We start from the raw sequence: 22432 nt of genomic DNA, 5'->3' as shown, positions 1-22432 counted from the left end.
TCCAAGAAGCCTCATGCATAATGTATGAGTATTGAACCAGAGAAAACCCCACGTTCTGAATGCAGTGTCGTATCTAGGTCAAAGGTCAGTGCCTAAGAACCGTAATGTATGTAATGTAGGGAAGAATATAGGTGAAAGTTTGTGATGTTTACCTACGCCTATGTAAGGTACCTATATGAAATATAACACCCACTCCTCTTCCAACTGGACGACATATGTAACCTATAGCGTACTACTAGCCTAACTAGATATAGGTATGCTCAAAGTTCATAAAACATTTGTTTTGTTAAAATGTTAAAAACTTTAAAAAAACTTCTAAAAAATCTTTAAGAATTAGAAAGCCATTAATGCCCAAATAAATGAGAGGAATGTCAATGTCAATTTTGTTTCTGAGTTCCAAATTGAGCTTGTTTTAAAAGAGATTTTTTTCCCAGCACACGATGAGCCAAAATGAGTCAAATTTTTATGTGTCATGGCTGGTAGACGCAACATTTTTGTTGCTTGCTTCCGCAGTAGACGACCCCTGTAGCACCTCACAAAGCACATCAATTGAGCACAGATGATGTTCCACACTGCCCACAGCAGGTGCTGGGGCAGCCTGTACGCCGTCCAAAGCCTGGGTGTCAGTGAAGGAGCCAATGTCCATACCAACAGGTGCAGTTACAACCTATGGTGGCTCAAGGAATGCCGCCAACAACATTGGAATGCACTGAGGACACTGCAGAACATGGGCTGTTATTGGGTCCAGTAGAGCATTCACGTCCAGTTACGCACATGATGGGAGTGTCAATTAAAGGTCTAACATGCATTCTTCTCTGCAAAACACGCATCGGAGGACGAGTATGATGCAGTCCATCCACACTGGTCGAAATAGCAGGAACCAAGATGCACTTAGAATCTCAGGCGAGGCATGCCCAGGTATTGTACCATTCGGTCACGGTATTTCCGTTCCAGGAGCGCTCTTTCCATATCCTTCGTGACTGGGACGCCCATTGTGTAGCAGATAAAAGACAATCAGGATACCTGCTATTAGAAACAGGATCAGCAGAACACCTCCAAAGATGCTTCCGAATACGGAGTGTATGAAGTTTGGTATAACTCCAAGTACCGTCTGAAAGGTGCTTAGAAGTACAGAACCTATGGTCTTAAATAGGTGGACAATGCCAGTCAATCAGACATGTTAAAGATACGATTTACCATGTCAATGTAATGGAAAGGGCAGTTTGTATTAATAAACGCCTGTATCTCAGCTGAAGACCTTGCGATCTCAATTTCAAAAGTCTCTTGAGCGGAGGTTAAGGGCACAGACTTCTGTAAAAGCATGGCTTTCATTCTGCCTAGAGTATCAAACCGTATTAAAGAAAAATTCAGTAAAGGCCATAATGGCGCCTCTCTGACTGTATGTGTCGGTGGAAACAATACATGCATACCACAAGTAACCCTGGAGCTCACGGTTACCAGATATGCGATGCCCGGGAGCATTCAACAGCAGCCTTGACTGCTCAACATCAAGTAACTCCCATTTGAAAGTCTCCCAATGCTGGAGTAATCACGGCAGCTAAGGCACCTCTCAGATGAAGGGACAGGTGCGCCACTGAACCATTACAAGCCCTGTGCAGTAGAATGTCCAGACATATGAGCAATCCACTTAAAGCGCTCCTACAGTTTGTACGACTGAGAAACACTTCACGATCCCCACTCCGGCATCGAAATCTGTATGGTAATTCCCAAGTTTCCTTAATGTATTCCTTACCCATTTTTTCATATTTGCCTGCCTGCTTTTGTTCAAGGCAATACTGAAACTGAAACTTAGTGACCGGTAGAGTTATGTGGCCATGGATTAGCCATTCTGTGTGTAGTAATCTAGCCAGTTTTTTGACTACGCAGCATTGTATATTTAGCTCCCTTTTGTGCCATTTCTATCTGTTTATCTGTTAGATTGTATTCAGAAAACAGAGACGTACTGTTGATGAAACGCCAAGGCAGATAGCCTGCACGCAAAGATTGCAGTGTCCAGCTTAATGATATAATAGAACGTAATTGAGATTGCCCGTGTTGTAATATGGCCAAATCTTGTTCCAGTATGTCTATCGCAGAAGATAAAATGTTGCCTAAGGAATATATTCTGGAGGTCAATGTTGTTAACCCATTGTCTACCACTGCAAGAGATTTCTCTAATTTAATACGGTCTATTTCTCGTATTCTTTCTGCGGTTTCTTGTTGTGATATTTTCCAAATTTCATTGTAGGCAGCGTAAATGCCAGCATATATGAAACGTTTCCGACGTGGTTTCCTGGGACCTAGTAAAACATCCCTAAGATCCATGTCCTGTGTGAGTAAGGATAAGTGTTGTTTCACTTCTGTGAGTGTTGAGGTTTCTAGCCAATTAAGGCACAACTTCCCAACACTGTAGGATGTCACAGCTCCTGGATGTTGTCTCTGTACGTAACGCGGCTCTGGCCTATGGCTACTAAACCCTTCGGTTTTACCCATGAATCTTTCCTGACAACCATTGGTGTCTGTGGGCCAAATCAACCATTTCTTCCAATCTGGATCTGATCTGTTGTATTGTATGATGTAATTTAATATAACTCCTTTCTGTAATGTTTCATTACCCTCGGTTGATGATGCTGTTGGCAGCCAAGGTGTGTTCAAGTCTTTGTTTACTGGCTAGTCCAAGGCAAGATGTCTGTTGCACTGTCTCATTCAAAAACATGATTTGTTGAGGGATAAGGCATGCTCTAAATAAAGCTTCTGTTCCCTGAACTTGCCATTCTCTAGTACCCCAGACTGATTTTAGGTCTATGATGTCCTTCCATAAGTCGTAACCTTGTTCAGACAACTGGGCAATTAAGGATGCTGAGAAAATCTGTTTGGTGTTTGTTAACATAGTTTTTCTGTGCTGATGTTGGTGTAACCTTATAATAATATGAGGCTGGTCAGACATATTAAACCCTGAAAAAATATGGACATTTTTGTGCAATGGTTTTTGAACTGGCTTTTGATGGTGTTGGACAATGTTCCCACTGATGGTATGTGAACACATTTCTAGGATTTGCAGATTTATGCAAAACATTATTACCATAATGATGATACCAATACACTGATTCATAATCTGCTGAGCTCTCCAATGTTTCACTATTAGAAAATGCAGAAGATTTTTCTAAATCAGATTACATATTATTTACAGTTATGGTGATTCAGAATGCTGCTGCTAAGCTTGTTTGCAATCAAAGCAAGTATAGCTTGGCATCTGAGTGCCTGAAGGAACTCCACTGGCTGTCGGTGCGCCAGACAGCCAAGTTAAAACTCATGTGCTATGCACATAGAGCACTACACAAGCTTGGCCCTTGAATTTTTCAGGACAAAATTGAATTCTACACTCCTACATGACAACTGAGGTCTTGCAACCTCGCTCTGGCCAAAACTAAATGCATCAAGAAAACCAGAGTAGGAGGTCGATCCTTCTCCAATCCCCCTAGGCCTTCCCCGCACGGCTGATTATTTGGCATCTAGAAAGAAGCTAAAAATTACACTGTTCCCTAGGTGGTAAATAGCGAGACTCATAGCTTGTATCTTGGTTCTCTAGTCCCAGTCTGACGGGTCATTGAGCACTATCATACCAGGACAATACTTTCCAGTGCTGTGATATCCCTTGGGATGATTGATGCGCTTAACAAGTACAAATAGCAGTTAATGTTCTCCACCCTTCCGAGCTCCCATGATAATATCAATCAACTGTTTGATGCCCCAAAATTAGAAATACACCTCATTTTAACAAACATTATTTTGTCTATATTATTTTCATCTGTCCAACATCCAACATCTATCCATCATCTATCTAAAAGGCCTCAAATGATCAATACCTCTTCATATAGCAGCACCAGGTTCCAAGTGTACCTCCTGTATTTCAAGAGCAATGTACAGGTACTCCGGTGGAAATTAGTCAATCTAATGCAAATGATGCCTCTGTCAAGATGTCCTCTATGATGCCCCACAATCACAATCCATGCCATGTGCTAACTGGCTACTAAATTTCACGTTATCACAAAGGCATGTGCCAGTTCCCCAATTAAAAAATAACACTTATCATACTCAGACTAGCTACGAAGCACCACTGCTGCACAAAGGCGAGTCTTCACAAGATCTCAACCATGCCATGACTAGGTAGGAGGCCTTAGTGCTGCAGAATGATGTCTGCCTCCCTCCCTTTGATATCAGCTAACAATGTACTTTTTGCTAACTTGGTTCAGGAGCTCGCAAAGATGCGCATGTGTGGGGAATGTGGCGGGTTAATGACACTCCAGAGAAGCCCATGCATACTGGAAAAGTTATGCACTGACCTGCAAAAAGATGGCAGAGTCCTTCTGGTAGATCCGCACGAGCTGCATGTTGGAGATGGTGTCGATGCCTCCCATTGCCAGACCTGCCACAGCCAGCACCACAGCCAGTGCCACCACATGGTTGCAGAACGGGATGATGGCGAACACAATCGAGATGGCAAGGGAGGAGAGGAAGAGGATGATCAGTGACTGCTTCAACCTGCAATCAGAAGTGCTCAGTGAGCTGGTGGACATGAGCAATGAAAAGGATGTCACCCACACTCAACAAGCATTGACAAGGCCAGAAGGTCATGCCTACGTACGAGCTATTGGCTTTGCCAATGTGTTTTTGCCATGTTGTACATCAGTGTGGCTGCTGTACATCGCCATTAAAAGTTAGTAGTGAGGAGAGTGTTGTGAAGTGGCATAGAGTAGCGTGGATCATTGTGGAGTGGCATAGGTTGGGGTGAATGGGTTGTGGAGTGGCATAGAGTGGAGTAGTGTCATGGAGTGTTGTACACTGAAGTCTTGCAGAGCGGTGTGTCATAGAGTAGAGTGTCATAGAACTGAGTGGCATAGAGGAGAAGTGAGGGGAGTGAAGTGGAGTAAAGTGGAGTGGAGCAGGGTGGAGTGGTGTAGAGAGGAGTAAAGTTACATAGAATGGCATAGATGGGGTGGTGTAGAGTGTTGCAGAATGGAGCAGAGTAGAATGGAGGGGCATAGAGTGTCATAAAGTGAAGTGGCATAGAGTAGAGTAGAGTGTTTAGGAGTGGAGTGGCTTGGAGAGTTGTAGATTGGAGTGCCTTACAGTGGCCTAGAGTCTCATAGAGGGGCATAGAGTGGAGTGGTATAGAGTGGAGTAGAGTGTTGTAGAGTGAAGTGGCACAGAGTGAAGTGAGATAAAGTAAAGTGTTGTACAGTGGGGTGGCACAGAGTGGAGTGGTGTAGAGTGTCATAGAGTGGAGTATGCATGGTTTGGTAGTGCATTGGCGTTACAGACAACACATTTTCAATTGAAATAAACATTAAATTTGCACAGACAGAGATTAGCTGATAAATCTATACAGCGCACAAATGATAATGTGAGGAAATTGCATCACTTAGAGTACTGATTTGTTTCCATCGTATTAACATGTATGTTACCAGCACACTTAAGAATTACAAAAACATGTGCTTCATTTGTGCTCTCCTAATTCTGATATAGTCTGAAATAGTTGCACAGTTCATTTACAGACATTTACATTTTGTTGTGTGCTACAAAAAAAGCCTATTCTCTCACTTTGAAGTCAAAGAAAGAAAAGTAAACACCAAGCTCACTTGGAAGATGGAGCCTGACATTTGACTTTTGTCATTAAATGCACAGCAAATGTGACAAGATAAAAAATAAAAAGAACAAAATGTATGGGCCTGATAACTCTATTCTTCCATGAGTGCTTGCTTTCTGGAAATAGCCATGCTCCAGAGTAGGGACTAGCTCAAGCTGGACAGCCTATAAAAAGTACAGCCAGCAAATTGAAAGAAAGCAAATGTGAGTTACCAACCACAATGCCAATGGTAAGCAAAGAGCAGAATACATTCCCAGGGAAGCTTTCAGAATGTTCCCAAGAAGTCTTAAGCAAACCAGACTGCTGTGCTGTCTGGTAGGCTTCAATTTAAAAAGCACTTTGAGGCACAGTGCGAGCCTGGTATCCTCATTTCAGTACACAAAATAGCGCTTAATTCCTATAATAACGCAGTGTTTTGGCGCACAACCATGCAATATTCCTGTGGCAATTCCGTGGATTTGGCATTCTCTAGTACAACATTCCAGTGGTAATGGTGTGGATTTGACACACATCATGTTATGTTATTGCCATCTGTATGAAGCGGAATCAGCCTCCACAATGTCAATGCCGCATTCCTGTAGTTCAGGGTTTTCTACCTCTTAATGCTGGTAATTTAAACTGGGTCGTGATGATTTGACAAAACCAAAGGAAATGATGAACATTGCAAGCACTCACCCCCAGTCAACTGATCTGGGTTTAATCCATCACCGTTCTTTAGCTCACTCCGCCACCCCAGTTCAGACATGGCCATATGCAAATCAGTCTGACCCTGTGCCTCATGGGAACAGTCCAGCCCGAACTGCCAAGCCATGTCTTCCCTGGACCGGAAACAAGCTTCCTAGGACCGGTTTCTGGCATTTCAGCCGTCTTCAGCCAGGCTTGCTTGAATCCAGTGGCAAAGTGAGCAAGGGACTCACGTCTGAGCATACCCTGCCAACTTCTGGCGAACAAAGCAAAACCAAAGGAAATGATGGACGGAGTGTTGAACATTGCAAGCACTCACCCCCAGTCAACTGATCTGGGTTTAATCCATCACCGTTCTTTAGCTCACTCCGCCACCCCAGTTCAGACATGGCCATATGCAAATCAGTCTGACCCTGTGCCTCATGGGAACAGTCCAGCCCGAACTGCCAAGCCATGTCTTCCCTGGACCGGAAACAAGCTTCCTAGGACCGGTTTCTGGCATTTCAGCCGTCTTCAGCCAGGCTTGCTTGAATCCAGTGGCAAAGTGAGCAAGGGACTCACGTCTGAGCATACCCTGCCAACTTCTGGCGAACAAAGCAAAACCAAAGGAAATGATGGACGGAGTGTTGAACATTGCAAGCACTCGCCCCCAGTCAACTGATCTGGGTTTAATCCATCACCGTTCTTTAGCCCACTCTGCCACCCCAGCTCAGACATGGCCATATGCAAATCAGTCTGACCCTGTGCCTCATGGGAACAGTCCAGCCCGAACTTCCAAGCCATGTCTTCCCTGGACCGGAAACAAGCTTCCTAGGACCGGTTTCTGGCATTTCAGCCGTCTTCAGCCAGGCTTGCTTGAATCCAGTGGCAAAGTGAGCAAGGGACTCATGTCTGAGCATACCCTGCCAACTTATGGCGAACAAAGCAAAACCAAAGGAAATGATGGACGGAGTGTTGAACATTGCAAGCACTCACCCCCAGTCAACTGATCTGGGTTCAATCCATCACCGTTCTTTAGCCCACTCTGCCACCCCAGTTCAGACATGGCCATATGCAAATCAGTCTGACCCTGTGCCTCATGGGAACAGTCCAGCCCGAACTGCCAAGCCATGTCTTCCCTGGACTGGATGTGATGATTTGACGTCACATCTATGACGAGGCTGTGGGTCAGGCGCATTGTAGTGCAGTATGTCTGAGGGAACTGTGGATTCTATTTATTTGTTTATAATGAATGGAAGCCTGTAATCTTATAAAAACATGTCTCTAAATATTTCATTACAAATTGTGACATCACTAGTCATCAGTACTCAGAAAACTACAGTGGTACTCTTCTGTAATAGGTTATTAGTGTTGATCGAGTTGCAACATCACAATGCTTCCTGTTGGAGGCAGCACAAATTGAGAGGGGCAGCTCACAGACTATAATTTTATCTGCTGCTTGAAAGAAAGTCTTAGCTAGCTGTTTGGTTCTTTTTCTTCTTAATATTTTCCAACAGAAAATACAAGGTCATTGCTGGAAAGGAGGCATTATGGTTTATTTATTCATTTATTGTTTATTTAGTATTTCTTTATTGAGTTTTCAAGTGAAACAATAGGTTAAATAACAATGATATAAGCAGCAAACAGTAATCAGGGCTCACTGCAAATAACACAAAGTATTCAACAGTGAACAGTGAAGAGTGTATTGCCCTTAAAAGATGGGGGGGGGGGCGGAGGGACCATATAACAGCGCATTGGGAAACTAGTCAAGTGTGTATGGGTCTTTCAGCCAATAAATGCTGAGGAGGAGCAGTGACACAGAGAATAAAATATGAAACAATCTGTCCTGAGATGTTAAGCTTAACGTCGTGTGAGCCTAAGGTGGTTTTGCATCGGGTCTTGGAGGAAGGGAGACCGTATGTCCTCAAAGTGTCCAGTCATCCTGTAGGTGGTAGATGATCTGTTCACAGGAAGCAGCAGCTGCCATATTGCTCATCCAGTCTGTGTGTCGGAGGCAGTCATTTCCATTGTCACAGGATGGCCATGGTGGTCACGGAGAGAAACATATCTATTCTATGTTTGGTGTGCCTTGAAATCTCAGGGACGTTGAGGGGTATATTTATAATTATGTGATGAAGTACCATAGTGCAAGGGTGCCTACAGGATTTGCTTTTGTGCAGGATGGGGCACCTTCCTGCACAAAAACAATCCCCTGAGGCATTTTCCTCTTTATGTGTGCTGCAGAATGTTCCTCGTTACGCTTCCCCCGGGAAGATGTGGTATTTGGCGCATTCCTAGGTCTACCAGTAATGGTAAATCTGGGAATGGGTCAAACTCCATGGGTGTTGTGTGGGAACACTCACCCACCACTCATGGAATGCCTCCCTAGGTCAGAGTAACGCAGCTACTTGCTCTGCGTTGCCCCAGATTTATCAAGTCCCTCAGGGCCAAGAAAGGCGGCTTAGTGTGGCTTGATAAGTCGCACTTAGTATTTGCATCATGCATGCACCCCTTTGTGTGGTGCAAAAGTGACGCAACTACAAGATAAATATGGCCCTTAGAATGTCCTGAAGGAAGATAAGTTCTGGGGAAAATCGTAGGACCAAGTTGGAAGTGTTCATGGTGTTTATAACTTGGGTCCAGTATTCCTGGAGAGAGCCACCGGAGGAAACTAGGTGCGTGATTTCCCCTTGAGGGTGCACACAGCACCAGCATCCTAGGTCAGGACAAGATTAGCTCAAGATAATTGGTAGTGAGACAAGTGCCAGTTGAAAAAACCCAACTTCAATCATGCTTCCTGTAGTCCTCTGTCGTGGGTGTTCAGGAATTTATCCCAATCATAGTTTGGATAGGAACTTTCTTTAATGAGCAGTCGGAGTGCTCCTGAATGGTGCACTTCAAGCAACATTTTGTACAGTCTCAAAACCACTCCTGGGTAGAAACTTCAATGGTGCAAGTAATAATGAATAACTAACCCGCGTTCTGTTAACTACAACGGATAGGGCCCGGTCACCTTTGAGGCATGGAATAGTGCAGATTCCGTCATACAGTAGCGCAATAGTTTCAAGTATATTTATTTAAGGTTTATTTAATGATTGATTAATGCAAGTATTAAACAAATCATAAAACATATTAAAATATTCACATCCATTCATACTTTGCATTTTTCTGCGACACCTTCCTGCATATAAACAATCATGCATGGCATTTTGCTGTTTTTATGTGTCCTGAGAATGCAGCACACATAAAAACAGCAAAAACAAGGAGAAATAAAGCATTCCTCCTCCTGTTGCCCTGTTAAGAACAGGTTTTTCCTGGCCTTAATTTTGGCGCTGCCCCATATTTACGCCACTCTTGTAAATATGTGGCTGAGCCAAAATCAATGGGTGTTGTGGCGGAACACTCACCACAGCACCCACTGCCCACCCCTTTCAAGGGTGAAAGGGTACCTTATTTACAAGGCAGCGTTCAGCCACTGTGAGTGGCTTAGCACTGCCTTCCTAACTAGCTGAAGCTCCTATCGCCACCACAATGACAAAAAAGTGAAGTTCTAGTGGCGATAGGGGCTTGTAAATATGCCCCCCATGTTTGCTACTCCCAGGTTCAATCTCAAAACGTAAATTGAAAAACCTTGAAGTAAATCCATTCATGTTTTCCAAATTGCTCCTTCCACAGATTGGAATCTAATTTTCACTTTATCCTCCAAGATTTCACTGCCATGCAACAAAACACTCACCATTTTCACGTTTTTTTCAATCAGAGTCAGAGTCAGAAACAGCTTTATTCGATTTTAAAAGCAAAACCATAAAAGCACACATATATAACATTTCATTCATAATAAATAAAACAATTTGACTTTAAAAAACAAGGTTTTTCTATTAAAAAAGACCTAATTCATGGAAATCCTGAATCTAATAATAGTTTTAAGAAACATTGACACCGAGAAGGTAAGAAATTCATCATCTAACATTTGCAGTCTGACCAATGCCACTCTGCATTGTCTCAGGCCTAGTTTTTTCAAAACAGGTCGAAGAATACTTTTCCTAGGTTCTGAGTAGAATTTGCAAAAAAGAATACAGTGAAGGGAAGATTGAACGGAAACCAAATCACAAGGACAGGGAATTAGTTCCTTTAACCAGCAATTCATCTCAGGGAAGGTAACTAATCTAAAAAAGATATCTGCCCTAAAGCGAGACAATAACATTCGAGAGTAGCAGCTGGGCACTAACTTCAAGTATTGTTGAATACCTTCATTTTGAATAAGTAGGTGGTTAGCCATAACAGAACTCTTACATTTCTCTGTCTGCCAGCGTTTTTCTGCTAAGAAATGCAGGCAGGTTTCCTTGAGCTTCTTTCTTGACAGCCCAGCCATACTATTCGGTGTATCGAAGAATTCTTGATGACCCATATCCACAAGGAAATTTTTTATATATTTGAGCCAGGAAATTTTTGTCGCCCCATCAAGACCTAAGCAGTCCCTTATTATGTCCCTATTCAGACCTGTCTCATTACAGGACCAAGCTTTATGCCACAATAAGATAGGCTCCAATTTAATATGATCCGAGATATATGATACGCCCAGCTCTTGGTGGCATACATAAGAGGAAGTGGACCCAGGCACTGCCAGTAGGTAACGAAGGAAAGCATTCTGGCAGGACTGAATACTAGAAATATTTGCTATCCCCCAGATTCCTGCACCGTATAGCGCTATGGATACACACTTAGATTTGTAAATGTCTATTAAGACTGGTACTGAGCGGCCTCCCACCTTATTAGAAAAATGTTTGACGGCCCCTATTGCTCGTTAAAATGCTAGTTTTCGTGTTTCACCTGCTGCTGTCCAAGTGCCCTTTTTGTCAAAGTTGATACCTAGATAAGAAAAAGTGTTCACGGTCGCAATTTTTGTGTTAGATAGAAAGGAATTACAGTTAAGATTCTTCTTTTTAGTGCAGCACATATTAAAAGTTTTACTTATATTAATCTTTAGACCCCTATTACCCATGTATTCTGAAAAATTGTTGATCGATCTCTGGAGACCCATTTGGTTCCGGGCCATGATTACAGCATCATCTGCATATAAAAGAATAGGGATATAGGAGTTACCAATTTTGGGATAGTCTTGCATATCTTCCAGGAGATGAGATGCTACCGAGTTAATATATAAATTAAACAGAAATAGGGCTAAAATGCAGCCTTGTCTCACACCCTTTCCTATTGGGAATTTAGAAGTACAATCCCCCTTATCCCCATAACGTACCCTGGCACCTGCCTCACGGTATAGTTCTCTAATAAATATCAGAAGGTTTGGGTCCACTCCCATTTCCTGCATTGTTAGCCAAAGTTTATTGTGGTTAAGACAGTCAAAGGCCGAGCTTAGATCCACAAAGGTAAGAAATAAGTTTTCATTTTTGGCCTCGACGTACTTGGCTAATAGGAGTGCTAAGTTCAGTCCTTGCTCAATTGTTCCCATGTCTTCCCTAAAATCATATTGAAACTGAGAGAGAATACCTCTATCATCAACCCATATTTGCAATTTGTTGAGTATAACTCTCCCAGCAATCTTCATAAGCGAATCAAGTAAGGAGATCGGTCTATAACATTTCGGTACATTACGATCACCTTTCTTGAAAATAGGCACCACAATGGCTTCCTGCCAAGTCAGTGGAAAGCCGGCTTTGGTAAAGCTGTTTAAGACATTAGTTAAAAGCGGGGCCCATAACTTAGTATTAGCCTTAAAGGTATCCACGGGAATTCCATCCGGGCCCGGTGCCTTCCCCGCGGCACTCTTATCGATAGCTATCAGGACTTCCTCCAATAAAAATTCAACATTTATTGGGTAAGGTACTGAATCCTGAGTTCTTAAATTTAGCCCCCTCTCTGCAGCTACCACAGTATCTACTTGATAAAGCTCCCGGAAGTAAGTCACCCATGACTCTTCGCTAATGGCTATCTCGATAGAATCTGTTACGTTGTCATTAAAAAATGGATCATTCACCGCTCTCCAGAAAGCAGTACTATCTTTTGAGTGGCAGGCTTCCTGTAGGGTCTGCCAAGCTTTCTGTTTGATCTGTTTTTTCCTATTTTTTACTGCCTGTTGATAAGCAGACCTAGCAGATCTAACTTCAGCCATGACCCTAGGATCTCGTTTTAGCTGAGTCATTAAATGAGCATGAGTCTTACTGCACTCTCTATCAAACCATCTCTTTGTCCTACTCGCCCCAGGTTTCTGGGGTTTTGAGAGTAACTTTCTTATTTCTTCAGTGATACTAAGAAATGCGTCATGGACTTTGGAGGGATCCTCGTTCTCAGAGAGGCAAGTATTAAATTCCAATTCTTTAGAACAAATTAATTTTCTAAAGAAAGCCACTGGTTCCACTTTGTCCCATTTTAGAGTGTAACCGTTCTTCCTGGCAAGTTCCAGTCTGTAATTATATAAATTCTGGACCGTTGTATCTGACTTGCTTTTTCCCCCCGCGATGGTAAAGGACATACTGAGTGGCAAGTGATCGCTCATTGCTATCTCTCATATTTCAAATGAGCAAATATAACAGAAATATCGTTTGGAGATTAACATGAAGTAAATGACTGATTTACAACCCCTTCCTATAAATGTAGGATTGAAGGGGACTGGAGGAGAACAGAGTTCATTTACAAAACCCAAGTCCAGAGAGAAAAGTATTTCATTTAAATAATTTCCCAAGGACATATGGGAAAAGTGTGCCGAGGAGACATCAACGACCTCACCCAGTCCACAGATATTTCGATTACTAAATGGACATAGGAAGTGATTAAAATCACCCGTCCAGATCACACAAGGATCAGGGGCTTGTTTTTCATCGATGTTTTTAAGGGTCTCGTGTAATTCTTTAAAAGTCGAAGCCCATACATCTTTCGGGATATTATTATAGAAATTTATCAAAATTATGTTTTGTTTACCCCCAAACGTTATAGACAGTATATGATAAAAAACAGAAACGGGGAAAAAAGAAATTTTAGTTTCTTTTAAACAATTTGATACGTAAGTACATAGGCCCCCTTTGTTTCTCCCTCTTATCGTATGAATTGCCGGCGTGTGAAAAGTACGGTAACCGTTCATATGAATGGGGTTAACCGTCCAGCATTCCTGTAGACAGATAATCGAGAACTGATGTAAAAAAGAGATACAACTTGTATCCCCTAGCCTGGCAGACAGCCCTGCAACATTCCAAGACAAGAGTGTAAAGTCAGAGTCTCTGACAGCATCTTTAGATGATCTCACATTGAGAATTTCACGAGAGGCCCCACATTCAGAAATTCCTCTTTCGGGCAGTGGGAAATAATTAATTTTCTCTCCACCCTCAATATTAATAGGGATGTTTTCAGGCTTATCCTGTAGAGAAGTTGACAGTTGGGCAGGCCAAGAACCAGAGGGTGAAATTAACACATCATCAGCTGCCACCTGCCATGTGGATTCAGATGCGATAGATTTTAGGGGTAGTCAGTCAACCATATCTAGGCAACTATATCTGTTTGTTCTTGGGAAGGCCTCGAGCCAACCCTGATCAGCTGGGGCCGGCCTACCTCTTTGAAAATCGATGTTTGTTTGGCCCCTCCCTACCTGTTCCCACATGCTATTATTTGCTTGGTAAGGATAGAAATAGCCAAGGGGAAGTGGCCTGATTCTTGTGTTGGGCAAAAATGGTCGTGCCTGCTGGATGTATTTTACAGCCTGTGTATCCTTAAAATTAACAACAATACAGTCCCCAGATATGTCTTTGTTCCTCCTACCCACCCAACTGACTCTCCGAGCAAACAAGATTTTAGTATGTATATAAGGAGGGAGTGGTCGATTTGTGTTGAGCCAGTGCATTGTTTTATTCTTCAGCTCGTGATATGTTTCGGTGGTGTTTTCTTCCAAACCAGGAACCCCTGTCAATACGATAACATACGGCAAGGATTCTGGCGGCAAATCTAAACTGGGTAGCAGGAAAACTCCACCATTGTTACAAGCAGATCTATTTTCCATCTCGTTAATATTCTGTACCATACCACTTTTAGCTTTAGTATTAACTTCAGAAGATTTCTGCGAGGACATTTCTCTTATAGGTAAATCTTTAAGTCCGCTGACATTTGTTGAGTTTTTGATACAAGCAATATCCTCTCCTTTATCCCGAGATGTTCCCTTCTGCGGGTCTGAAGAAGACGTGACCAGAGGCACAAAAGTTTTCTCCATAGGATTACTTGCTTGGTTGCCAAGGGGAAGCTGTTCGAAGGGCTCTCTTGATAAGCCTGTCTTCAACAATTGATTAAGTTCAAAGTTGGATAGAGCAATCTGTTCAAGTTTCTTAAGACGCTCTTCTATCAAGTTGAGTCTATCCAAGATAGGGCGAGTTGTAAGAGCAAAAACTTCCCCTATTTTTGAATAAAAACCATCGTCTAAATGCCTAATTGGATCTACAGTTGCTTCAGTCGAGGATTGTTCGACAGCACCCAATAAATAATTGGATGCCAATTTTGTATTTTTAGATTTCGTCGATCTCAATTGACTGCCCTTTTTTCCTCGCTGAGCAGGCTTCTGTTTTGATTTAGCTCCTAAATTTAGATCAGAGGAAGGGAGAATAGCCTCAGTAACAGCTTGTATTTGAGCTCGGGTGGATACACCTTCTAGTTGGTTAGTCATGGCGTCTGCCGTAGTGGTTACAGGCCTAGCTGTACTTCTACCTTCTTTACCGCCCTTTCTTTCCAAAATTAAATCCGTACAGACATCGTTACTTTCATCCTCACTAGCCGTGGAATCAATTAAAGTAGGATTTATAGTAGTTACCTTAGGTGTAACAGACAAAGCAATTTTGCCTAAAGATGAACGTTTGTTGGAAAGAGGGTCCAAAGAAAGACGACGCTCTGTAAGGTCAATTTCTCGTTCGAGAAGATTAGCAGCTCTTACAATAAAATTGTCCAATGTACCTGCCATGGTAGTACCAGCTACGGCACTTTTACCCCTAGTCATTCCACCTACCATTGTCAGGCTACTTACTTATAACAAGTTTCAGTACGGGAATGCACAGGGAGTAGCCCAGCCCAGTCTCTTCAGTCTCGAACGGGCTCAAACGGGCCCGCCCTTGGCCCGGGCTTTGCCCGGCACTTCCCGCGTGCGTCCCGCACAGCGGCTTATGTCTGCAACTTATAGAGACGTTGGGGGCGGGAAGAGGAACCAGCTGGAGTTGGTGTGGACTGCTGGACCTCGCAGTCCCACACCCGGCAGAGTCCACAGAAAGTAAGCACGCCTCAGGTCAGGTCAGCAGCTGCGAACGGCTCCCGCGAAGCGGGGGCCGCGAGCCGCTATGAAAACAACAGGAAGGCGGGGCGGGAAGAGGAACCAGCTGGAGTTGGTGTGGACTGCTGGTCCTCTCAGTCCCACACCCGGCAGAGTCCACAGAAAGTAAGCACGCCTCAGGTCAGGTCAGCAGCTGCGAGCGGATCCCGCGAAGCGGGGGCCGCGAGCCGCTATGAAGCAACAGGAAGGCGGGGCGGGAAGAGGAACCAGCTGGAGTTGGTGTGGACTGCTGGTCCTCGCAGTCCCACACCCGGCAGAGTCCACAGAAAGTAAGCACGCCTCAGGTCAGGTCAGCAGCTGCGAGCGGCTCCCGTGAAGCGGGGGCCGCGAGCCGCTATGAAGCAACAGGAAGGCGGGGCGGGAAGAGGAACCAGCTGGAGTTGGTGTGGACTGCTGGTCCTCGCAGTCCCACACCCGGCAGAGTCCACAGAAAGTAAGCACGCCTCAGGTCAGGTCAGCAGCTGCGACATCTTGGGCTAGTTTTGCATCTAACTCTCCTAATCCATTGGCTACTATTTGTGCTGATTTTCTACATGATGTTTACAGTTTAATTTACCTTAATTTGTCCTTTGGTGGTAATGTCTCAGATCCGTCTGAGTCGAAATCAGAGGAACAACTCAATTCAACCTCGGCGCTCCCCGAGGAGTCATCACATTGCATAACCTTGTGTTTGCGAGCGTTAGTTAGTTGTATTTCTGATTCGTTAGATGGACCCTTTCCATGGTCCCCTTGTGTGTACTCGATACTACCAATATTCATGTGGACAGATATTTTCTTAGAATCAGAAAATGTACCCCTTTTGTGACTAGGACAGATTGCTTGTACGTTTTTACACTTCCTATTAGCCTTACCTCCATTCTTATATAGGGGATCTTAATTGGTTGACCAAAATCTATCTTCATCTGAAGTTCTATTTTTATCTAAAGCTATATTTGCTAACTTCTTATCCATTTTATTTTCAAGATCTCTAGAAAAGGATTCCAGCATTTCTTTTAATTTGTCTTCAAAGGACTTCTGGGAAGTGGAAGGGATTGCTTGATTAAGGAGATCTTGTTGATGCATGGTAAGGGTAAAATAAAATGCCAGGAGGGAGGCTAAGTTAGATCAATTAATTGTCAACAGCCGGTCTAGAGCAGGACAGTAAGGGATTAAGCAGGAGAGCAGAGATAGCTAATAGCGTAGAGAGGGCTTAACTGTCAAGAACTGAGTAACTGTCAGTATCTTTTAGAAATCTGGAATGACATGCCAAGCTTTAATAGCAATGACAGGCATCCCAATCTATCAAAATGGCCGACGAGACTACCTAGGTAAGCAGTCTCGGCGCCTGATGTTGTCCTCTAACTATTTCCCTCATTTTTTAATTTTTTTTATTATTCCCAAAGACTTGCGCAAGAGCAGAAAGAAAGAAGGGCTACTGCAACGCGGAGCGGTGAAGGGGAATCGTGCTTGAAGGCGTTGAGGTAGGAAAAGCCTAATACGCGAATCAAACGTAGATTCCAGTTATGCCCGATGGGGCATGAAGCATGCGAACGCATGGCTGCCCTCGGAGCATTATTGGAGCTCCTAGCAATGCGGCCGTGTGACGCATACGGTAACCGGGGAGGTTACAATGTCGCAGCGCTTGCCCTCGACCGAGGAGCGGTATGGATTGCGATAATGGCTGATTTAAAAGGAAACAAAGCGAAATGTAATAAAAGGCAATAATATTAGCCTCAAGTACCTACCCAAAGAAAACAAGCGCAAAGACAAGTTGCAGGGCATGAAATTAAGAGTAAGCTAGCAATGAGCCAATGGAACCATGAAGGGAAAAGGGTGTAAAGGGCAAAGAAATGGCAAGAAACAACATCCTAATTAGCATTACGCTATTAATAACATTGTAATAAAGTGAAAATAATGGAGGATAGTTAGAAAAAGTAAAGTATGAGATAAATGAGAAATAAGCAATACAGATAGTAGAGCTTAAGGGAATATTTATCTCAGCTGCGGCAGTCAAAAAAGATGGAAGAGTCATGAGTGTTCTGGCCTTTTATTAGGTTGGAATTATTTGTTGTTACAACGTTCTAAGTTCTTTAAAGTAGCTGTAGTATGCTAATTAACCCCTTCGCCGCGGCACGAATTCCGCTGCGGCGCTGGGGGGGTGTGGGGTGAGAACGGCGCCGCCATGCTCATGACGGAACCACGCCGTCATGAGTCACGGGCAAGCTGTGCTCATGACGGCGTGGTTCCGTCATGACTCCGCCCACTTGCATTGATCGCCCGCACAGGCGGGGAATCAGTGCCGCGTGAGCGGAGCGGCCGCCAACGGCCGCAGCATGACGGAACCACTCCGTCATGAGCACACGGCGCCCGTGGCTCATGACGGAGTGGTTCCGTCATGAGCAGGGAACGGGTTAAAAGAAGATTGCAATAATATTAGCTTCCGTGTCTTTAATAAAATCCAGATTTTTTGACCATCAAAGTTGGGGAAAATCTACATTTACCTTCATAATTATTGGATAGCACAAAGAGTACAGGTTAGAATGCTTAGATGTATCTCTGCCGCTGGTAACTGCTGCAAACCACATTTCATTCCATTATTTTAGCCCACCTGTTAGCAAATCAGTCATGACTCTACTCAAAAATGGACAGTACAGGCCAAGCTGTTTGGCCACGTTTCCTCTGCACAGGACCACTGTAAGCCTCGTTGGATGTCAGCAGAGCAGCAGGGCCATACAGGGAACCCAAAGCAGCCTTGTCAATTTAGTAGGACAAGCCTCCCCACCCCACAACGGGAGGCAGGGGAGTGCAAGTGGGTGCCCTGCTGCTTTTGTTACTGGGGGCCAATATCCAGCACCGTTGTAAAACAGACCCTCAGTACCAAAAAAAACCCACTGCTGCAAAACCGGCCCCTTCCAGCCTCCGGGGAGAACGCCCTTGGCCAGCTCCGGCTAGTCAGGCACTGCAGTGAAGGGCGACCCAGAGAGCACAGTCCCCATGTTTGAAAATACCCAGCACGCTCAGGGCATCTCACTAAGAAAAACAAGAAAGAATTGGTGAACTCACTCATGAACTGAGGAATGGAATGCTTGGATGTATCTCAGCCAATGTTAATCCCTCTGGTCCACATTTAATTCAATAATTCTAGCTCATCTGTGCCATCACAAACCGGGACCAATCAGATGCAAATTAGTTTTAGCTCACTCTAACAGGGACAGACCAAACAAAACTGCCAGGACAGTACCCCTCAGAATAAGAACACAAGTAACACTAGACTGGTTCCCCCCTTATTTAGCCTCATCAGCTTGGTTGAGACTGAGGCCGGCGGTACAGTGAGCTTGAGACCCATGTTTCGGAGTACCCTTATTCTTTCGGAACCTCACTTATACAGCACCCAGAGTGATAGATTGAATAACTAAACCAATCTCAGCCACTGGTAGTTATTTTGGGACACATTCTTTACACCACAGTCTTGATGGAATATGTGATTCTGTGAGGGCAAAGAGTATGACCAGATTCGTGTCTGGTTAGCGCTGTGCCAGAGGACTCCAACTACAACTAGCAGTGTGGATTGGACTGTTCATAACAACGCAGGAGCCGGGCTATGTTGCACATGGTTGGTCCCTATCTAGAGTGACACAGTGAGCCCAAACTCTGATTTCTTGCCATGAGGTCTGGGGTAATTACCGGTGGCTGGGGTTACTTCAAGCACTCCATTATTGTTCTCTGTAGGACACATTGAATGTGAAGGCTGAGCCCAGCGGTCTGTCTGATGCTCGCTGCAGCAGGATTCCAGCTTCTCGCTGGTGAGGCCCATCCAGGCTGAAGCTGCTGGAGGGTTGGCTGCTCTTTTCACTCTTCAGGTGACATTAGGCCCAGCACTTTCATGGGATTGTTCGAAGTGAAGCAGGAACAATGTAGATTTGCTTGTGGTTGGTCCCTGTGTGCGTTGTCACAGTGAGCAAACACCATGGCATTTAAGGCGGCCCCGAGTAAATACTGTGGCTGAGCTCAGTTCAAGCTTCCACTCGTCATTTCTTGTTCTTCTAAAAAATATTTGAGCAATTCATTGCATTTCTGTGAAATGTCACGTTGGACTGCATTCCAACGCTGACAGGTTGAGTTATGGTCACATGAAGCTGTGGCTGTCACTTCTAGTCCCCATTTAACACATTTATTCAGTTCCTCTTCCTCCTTGAAAGAGCGCGAGAACGAGCAGAAGAACACGCAAGGGGGGCATCCGATCTGGCCTCCACATACTACAGTGAACAAGGCCTTCACCCCCTGCGATAGGGCAGCGAGAAGGAGCAGAAGAACACGCAAGGGGAGCATCCGATCTGGCCTGCAACACACTACAGTGAACAAGGCCTTCACCACCTACGATAGGGCAGCGAGAAGGAACAGAAGAACACGCAAGGGGAGCATCCGCTCTGGCCTCCACACACTACAGTGAACAAGGCCTTCACCACCTGCGATAGGGCAGCGAGAAGGAGCAGAAGAACACGCAAGGGGGGCATCCGCTCTGGCCTGCCACACACTACAGTGAACAAGGCCTTCACCACCTACGATAGGGCAGCGAGAAGGAGCAGAAGAACACGCAAGGGGAGCATCCGCTCTGGCCTGCCACATACTACAGTCAACAAGGCCTTCACCCCCTGCGATAGGGCAGTGAGAAGGAGCAGAAGAACACGCAAGGGGAGCATCCGATCTGGCCTGCCACACACTACAGTGAACAAGGCCTTCACCACCTGCGATAGGGCAGCGAGAAGGAGCAGAAGAACACGCAAGGGGAGCATCCGCTCTGGCCTGCCACATACTACAGTCAACAAGGCCTTCACCCCCTGCGATAGGGCAGTGAGAAGGAGCAGAAGAACACGCAAGGGGAGCATCCGATCTGGCCTGCCACATACTACAGTCAACAAGGCCTTCACCACCTGCGATAGGGCAGCGAGAAGGAGCAGAAGAACACGCAAGGGGGGCATCCGCTCTGGCCTGCCACACACTACAGTGAACAAGGCCTTCACCACCTGCGATAGGGCAGCGAGAAGGAGCAGAAGAACACGCAAGGGGAGCATCCGATCTGGCCTGCCACACACTACAGTGAACAAGGCCTTCACCACCTGCGATATGGCAGCGAGAAGGAGCAGAAGAACACGCAAGGGGGGCATCCGATCTGGCCTGCCACATACTACAGTGAACAAGGCCTTCACCACCTATGATACGGCAGCGAGAAGGAGCAGAAGAACACGCAAGGGGAGCATCCGCTCTGGCCTGCAACACACTACAGTGAACAAGGCCTTCACCACCTGCGATAGGGCAGCGAGAAGGAGCAGAAGAACACGCAAGGGGGGCATCCGATCTGGCCTGCCACACACTACAGTGAACAAGGCCTTCACCACCTGCGATACGGCAGCGAGAAGGAACCGAAGAACACGCAAGGGGAGCATCCGCTCTGGCCTGCCACACACTACAGTCAACAAGGCCTTCACCACCTGCGATACGGCAGCGAGAAGGAGCAGAAGAACGCGCAAGGGGGGCATCCGATCTGGCCCCCACACACTACAGTGAACAAGGCCTTCACCACCTGCGATAGGGCAGCGAGAAGGAACAGAAGAACACGCAAGGGGAGCATCCGCTCTGGCCTGCCACACACTACAGTCAACAAGGCCTTCACCACCTACGATAGGGCAGCGAGAAGGAGCAGAAGAACACGCAAGGGGCGCATCCGATCTGGCCTGCCACATACTACAGTGAACAAGGCCTTCACCACCTACGATAGGGCAGCGAGAAGGAGCAGAAGAACACGCAAGGGGATCATCCGCTCTAGCCTGCCACATACTACAGTCAACAAGGCCTTCACCACCTGCGATAGGGCAGCGAGAAGGAGCAGAAGAACACACAAGGGGAGCATCCGATCTGGCCTGCCACATACTACAGCGAACAAGGCCTTCACCACCTGCGATATGGCAGCGAGAAGGAGCAGAAGAACACGCAAGGGGGGCATCCGATCTGGCCTGCCACACACTACAGTGAACAAGGCCTTCACCCCCTGCGATAGGGCAGCGAGAAGGAGCAGAAGAACACGTAAGGGGGGGGGCATCCGCTCTGGCCTCCACACACTACAGTCAACAAGGCCTTCACCACCTGCGATAGGGCAGCGAGAAGGAGCAGAAGAACACGCAAGGGGGGCATCCGATCTGGCCTGCCACACACTACAGTGAACAAGGCCTTCACCACCTGCGATATGGCAGTGAGATTAGGGGTTTTGCTCCCATTGTGGAGAGTAGTTTGGAAGTTTATACAGGGCCTAAGTGCTTCGTAACACCAGGAGATGAAACAGCGCCTCTGTGCGCTTAACCCTTTGGAAAGACTTAGCTATTCCTATGACTGTGTAAGCAAATGTGCCCTCTTTTATATATGGGCGTATACATCATGATGAAAAGAAGACCATTAAATTGTGGAGAAAAACACAAAACAAATAGGAGCACGTAGGGTTCTATGCTAATAAGGAAATAACACATCGCTATGATAAACCGGTGAGGATTCCGGGTGTATGTTGCGCCTACAAGACACAGGCATCAGTTAAGTGGTTCTGAAATGTCGGTGTCATCATTGAAAGATTGTATGACTACATGAACTCTTCTTATGCACATACATTGACTAGTTCAAGGGTCTCCAACCTTTTCTGTAGTGAGAGCCACTTCTGATCAGTGGAAACTGTTGTGAGCTAATAAAGGCAAACAACTTGCACATTTTTCTGAGAGAGTCCCCCATGAGCTGCTTCATCGACTTAAAGCCTGAGGGGCATATTATCAAGACAGGCGATAAAATTA

The 22432-nt window shown here is 45.2% G+C and overlaps 1 protein-coding gene across 1 annotated transcript in view; it reads right to left on the bottom strand.

Annotated features, from left to right (window-relative positions):
• LOC146869628 (solute carrier family 60 member 1-like) overlaps positions 1–22432 on the bottom strand; it is a 182904-nt gene that overhangs the window by 128653 nt on the left and 31819 nt on the right. The window contains exon 2 of the mRNA XM_085608908.1: positions 4344–4542. Coding sequence (XP_085465034.1) covers positions 4344–4542 — 199 coding nt within the window. The remainder of the gene's footprint in view (positions 1–4343; positions 4543–22432) is intronic.

The sequence above is a fragment of the Triturus cristatus genome, chromosome 1_1, assembly GCF_964204655.1.
Source record: "Triturus cristatus chromosome 1_1, aTriCri1.1, whole genome shotgun sequence".
In the NCBI taxonomy this organism is placed as follows: Eukaryota; Metazoa; Chordata; class Amphibia; order Caudata; family Salamandridae; genus Triturus; species Triturus cristatus.
The sequence above is the reverse complement of the archived record's forward strand: the minus strand, read 5'-3'. Positions and strand labels throughout refer to the sequence as shown.